Source organism: Lipotes vexillifer, unplaced genomic scaffold (genome assembly GCF_000442215.2).
Source record: "Lipotes vexillifer unplaced genomic scaffold, Lipotes_vexillifer_v1.1 scaffold105, whole genome shotgun sequence".
NCBI lineage: Eukaryota > Metazoa > Chordata > Mammalia > Artiodactyla > Lipotidae > Lipotes > Lipotes vexillifer.
In genome coordinates, this window is record NW_006778881.1 from 733,283 (window position 1) to 738,699 (window position 5,417).

General features: G+C 38.8%; 1 protein-coding gene across 1 annotated transcript in view; it reads left to right on the forward strand.

Moving 5' to 3' along the window:
* The window catches only part of MCM6 (minichromosome maintenance complex component 6), a 47,642-nt gene that overhangs the window by 28,721 nt on the left and 13,504 nt on the right, over positions 1-5,417 (forward strand). Inside the window, exon 13 of the mRNA XM_007452022.1 lies at positions 1,144-1,305. Within this exon, the coding sequence (XP_007452084.1) occupies positions 1,144-1,305 (162 nt within the window). The remainder of the gene's footprint in view (positions 1-1,143; positions 1,306-5,417) is intronic.

A 5,417-nucleotide genomic window follows, 5' to 3' on the forward strand; every position in this document is an offset into this window, starting at 1 on the left:
AGGTTTTTACACTCTTTCTGGCTTGACTTTTGGGAGTTATGCTTAGATTTTAATTATCTATCACCTTCACTTAATATTGGGATTGACTCTCACTGTCCCAAGGGAAGGGTAAAGCACTTTTGTTTGCAGAGGCATTTGTTCTCCATGACTACGCTGGTCCCTCTTGACTTTGGCATGCTTCCTTAATATGCTTAGTTCCTTGCTCTGAAAAACAGTATTCTTTAGTATGCCTCATTTTGTTGTTATTATTTAACTAATAATAAGGTATATATACAGTAGGGGATATGTTCCAAGACCCCCAGTGGATGCCAGAAACCACAGATAGTACCAAGCCCTATACGTACAATGTTTTTTCCTATACGTACATACCTGTGATAAAGTTCAGTTTATAAGTTAGGCACAATAAGAGAATATCTGAATTGCCAGCATTACTACTCTTGCACTTTGAGGCTATTATTAAGTAAAATAAGGGTTACTTGAACACAATCACTGTGTTACCCTAACAGTTGATCTGATAACCAAAATGGCTACTAAGTGACTAATAAGCAGGTAACTTTATACAGTGTGGATACACTGGATAAAGGGATGATTCTCGTCCCAGGTGGGACATTGGACAGTGTAAAATTTCATCACACTTCTCAGAATGGTGCACAATTTAAAACTTATAAATTGTTTATCTCTGGGATTTTCTGTTTAATATTTTCAGACTTCAGGTGACCACAGGTAACTGAAACCACAGAATGTGAAGCCACTGATAGGGGGCAGTATTATATATATTGACTTTTCTTTTTCCCAAAGACTGCCTAAGTTAATTAACTGAGCCTCAAGAATAGCCTGAGCAGTCATTTGTTTAATGAGCTTTGGCCTGTTGGGTATAAAAGTATACATTGTTTAGAAATGGTCATTTGCTTAAATACTAACTCTACTGTTTTTCTATTCATAAAATTAGTACATGGAATTCACAGTCCTCCTTTGTATTAGTTTCTTTTGAAAGGCATTTCAGTATTAATTTCTTGTCATTGGTTTCAAAGTTTTGACCTCAGTTCCCCCAGAGTATCTTCACCTGGGAGGCTCTTAAACTTAATGTTTAAAGCCGCTCCCATTAAGTAGAAATGCTCTGACTTCACTGATATTCTGGAACAGATTTCTAAAGAGTCAGAGGACTTCATTGTGGAACAGTATAAACGCCTCCGCCAGAGGGATGGTTCTGGAGTAACCAAGTCTTCATGGAGGATTACAGTGCGACAGCTTGAGAGCATGATCCGTCTCTCTGAAGCAATGGCTCGGATGCACTGCTGTGATGAGGTATCAAAGTCACTCTAACATAATGGGAAAGAGAAATTGATTTGTTGGCTTACAAGCTGTTTTTATGTTTGGTATAGGACATACTAGCATTAGCTGCAGATTTATTTTTATATAACTGTTGAGTGCTCATAGGATACATGACCCCTGACCCTGGGGTTATTCCTTTAAAGAATGTTGCTGTCAACCATTTATTGAATGTAGTAGTTAGATTAATGATAATGAGATAATTATGACATAGATTATAGAGTACATACATATAGAGGTGAGTTCAAGATTAATGCCATTCATTCAAGGAAAATTTGTTTAAATCCTACAATGTGCTAGGCCTGTGGGCAGGGGATACGGATATGATAATGTAGCCTCCAGTCTCCTAAGAAGGGAATTCTCCTTTGTATAACATGTGGATATTAAATTGTTCTTTGAGCCCTGGGTTCTACAGGTACGTGTCAGTGGGCATTTAGGGATTAAGTGGGGGGCAGAGTGGAAGGATGCCCTCATCTCTGCTTCAAGCAAACAAGCCCTGCTTTTATCTAGCTTTATATTTTAGACAGTGTAAGATTTTGTTTGAGGAAGGAGTTTGGCTATTTTTCTTAATAGTATGATTGAGGTATAACTCACATAGAGAAAAATGTACAGCTTTGACTTTTTACATACACCCTTGTGGCCACTCAGCTCATAACATAGAAGGTTTACATCATCCTAAAAAGTTCCCTTGCACCCTTCCTTACCCAGAAGTAACCACTGTTCTTACTTCATTCACCATTTCTATCCCATAGATTTCATTTTTTGGCTTTTTTCCTTTTGTCTAATTTTTCAAATTCTCTGATGTGGTGCTTTACTGTTTACAAAATACTTTCACACTGTCTTACTTGTTATTCTTTGATTCTCCTGACATTTAGTGGACATCTTTGTAAGTTAGGAGATGAATAAAAGAGCCCCTGTCTTCCATTGCTGATAGTTTGGTGGGAGCAAGACATATGTTTAATTAAGCATGTGAAATATGAGAGCAGATATTAGAGTGTCATCAACAAAGAGTACAGAGACCAATGAATTATTTCATAACAAAGGTGGAGGGTTTGGGGAGATGCCAACATTTAAACTGGATCACTGAAGGGTGTATAGAATTTTGGTAGGCATTTTTAGAGTGAAGGTGGAAAGTTTAGAGTGAAGGGTATTGGGAGGAATATAGTGGAATCTGTAGAGAAAGAATAGGCCATGATGGAGGGGAATTCTTAAAAACCATACTAACATTTGTACCTTTTTTTTTTTTTTTTTTTTTGCGGTACGCGGGCCTCTCACTGTTGTGGCCTCTCCCGCTGCGGAGCACAGGCTCCGGACGCGCAGGCTCAGCGGCCATGGCTCACAGGCCCAGCCGCTCGGCGGCATGTGGGATCCTCCCAGACCGGGGCACGAACCCGTGTCCCCTGCAACGGCAGGCGGACTCTCAACCACTGCGCCACCAGGGAAGCCCTGTACCTTTTTTTTTTCTTCATTGTAATGTTTCTTAAAATGAATTTCATAGAACTGAACGTGTCTTGGAGAATTTCTAACAGATTTTTCTTTCCTTTTTTTGGTTTTTCAGTAGGTAGCAAATGCATATGATATAAAATAAATATACATATATATGCATATATATATACACAGATACAGTTCCTGAATAAAATCGAGTGTTTTTGCATATATTTAAGAGCCATTTCTGCTTCCTTTTATGATCATATTCTTTGTTCACTTTTTTTTTTTTTTTTTTTTTTTAAAATCTTTATTGGGGTATAATTGCTTTACAATGGTGTGTCATTTGCTAACTTTTAATGAATTTTTTTTTTTAATAATACACAATGTATTTATTTATTTATTTATGGCTGTGTTGGGCCTTCATTTCTGTGCATGGGCTTTTCTCTAGTTGTGGCAAGTGGGGGTCACTCTTCATCGCGGTGCGCAGGCCTCTCACTATCGCGGCCTCTGTTGTTGCGGAGCACAGGCTCCAGACGCGCAGGCTCAGTAATTGTGGCTCACGGGCCCAGTTGCTCCATGGCATGTGGGATCTTCCCAGACCAGGGCTCGAACCTGTGTCGTCTGCATTGGCAGGCAGATTCTCAACCACTGCGCCACCAGGGAAGCCCTTTGTTCACTTTTTACTTATTGTTTTATTAGAAAGGCCTCCCCCACTCTAAGATTATAAAAGAATTTTCTCAGAATTTCCTCAGGCATTTAGATGGTTTCATTGTTTGTATTTAAATCATTCAAACATTTGGTATTTATCCTTCTGTAAGATGTGAGGTGTAAATCAGTTGATTCTTTTTCGGCTAGTTTCCTAGTTGTTTCAACACCACTTACTGAACAATCCATCTTTTCCACACTGGTTTGGCACACTTTTATTATATATTAAATTCTTGTGTTTGTTAGGATCTCTTTCCTGAATTCTGTTCCTGTGCTGTCTTAGCCTCCTCTTGCATTAGTACCACAATATTTTAAATGTTCTCTTTTGTTCCACTGCATTGTTGCACTTTTGTTCCAATGCATGTTCCACTGCATTGTTCTCTTTGGCTGTTGTGAACTTAATAGCCAGCTGGCTTTGTTTTGTTTTGGTTTTTATTGATGATTGATATTCACTGTTTGAGGAAAGCATCCTAGGAACTTGTTTGGAAAACCCAGGAGTTTTTGAACAAAGCACTAACCATTCTGTCTCTTAGACTGCTGTTCTAATCTACAGATTCTGAACTTGAGCTACAACATTTCCAGCCTCCAGCCACCTCTGCTCACTTCAGACTGGCCCACATAATCCTGATTGGCAAAAACCAATTCCTTAATACCTATCCTATTGCTCCTGAATTCGGTGGTTTTTGTATACTGACAGACTCCTTGGTTTGTCTGAAGTCAAGGGGAGATTCTGTTGGCATTCAGGGACCTCTCTGCTCAGCCCTGAAATGGGTTTTTCCTCCAATTGCATGGCTTTTCCCTATACTTGTGCTACTAAATGTATAAAGGTATATAATTATACCCCCCCTAGATTTTCCCTAATTGTTGAATATATTGTGAAATATGAAATACATTCACCCTTAAAGCTATCTGTCCATTTATCTTTATTTCAAAAATCTGAACATAGGGCCAGCATATACTTGAGCTCAGTATTTGAGGTGAAATTTAAATATGAATAAAATAAAAAAAGTATACCCCCCAAAAATTATTGATATTGAGAACATGTTAAATTTATATGTTAATATGGAGAATTGACTTCTTTATGATGATTTTTTCTAAGAAAACATAATAGCAGTTAGAATCTAGATTATGCCACTATAAAAATCTCAGCTGTTTAAAACAGAAACAATTACATTTTTTTGCTCATGCTTCATGTTTATTTATGTTAGCCAGAGGCTCTGCACTTCACATCACTCAGAAATTCAGGCTGATGGAAAGGCTCTTTCTTGACATACACTTCCATGATCACAGAAGATAGAGAAAAGACAAGGTGAATCATATGCCATTTCTTAACCTATCTAGAAATGACATGACACTGCTGGTCACATTTCATTGGTCAGAGGAATTAACACGGCCATGCCTAAGTTCAAGAGTTTAAAGCAGTGCCTTCCTTTCAGGTGTCTAGAATGAGAAAAGCAGACATTCGTTAACAGTTCTGAGTACCGGAGACCTCATTATCTTTCCACTTATGTCTTTTTTTTTTTTTTTAACATCTTTATTGGGGTACAGTTGCTTCACAATGGTGTGTTAGTTTCCGCTTCACAACAAAGTGAATCAGCCATACATATACACATGTTCCCATATCTCTTCCCTCCTGCGTCCCCCTCCCTCCCACCCTCCCTATCCCACCCCTCCAGGCGGTGCTGCACCGAGCTGATCTCCCTGTGCTATGCGGCTGCTTCCCACTAGCTATCTACCTTACGTTTGGTAGTGTATATATGTCCATGCCTCTCTCTCGCTTTGTCACAGCTCACCCTTCCCCCTCCCCATATCCTCAAGTCCGTTCTCCAGTAGGTCTGTGTCTTTATTCCTGTCTTACCCCTAGGTTCTTCATGACATTTTTTTTTCTTAAATTCCATATATATGTGTTAGCATACGGTATTTGTCTTTCTCTTTCTGACTTACTTCACTCTGTA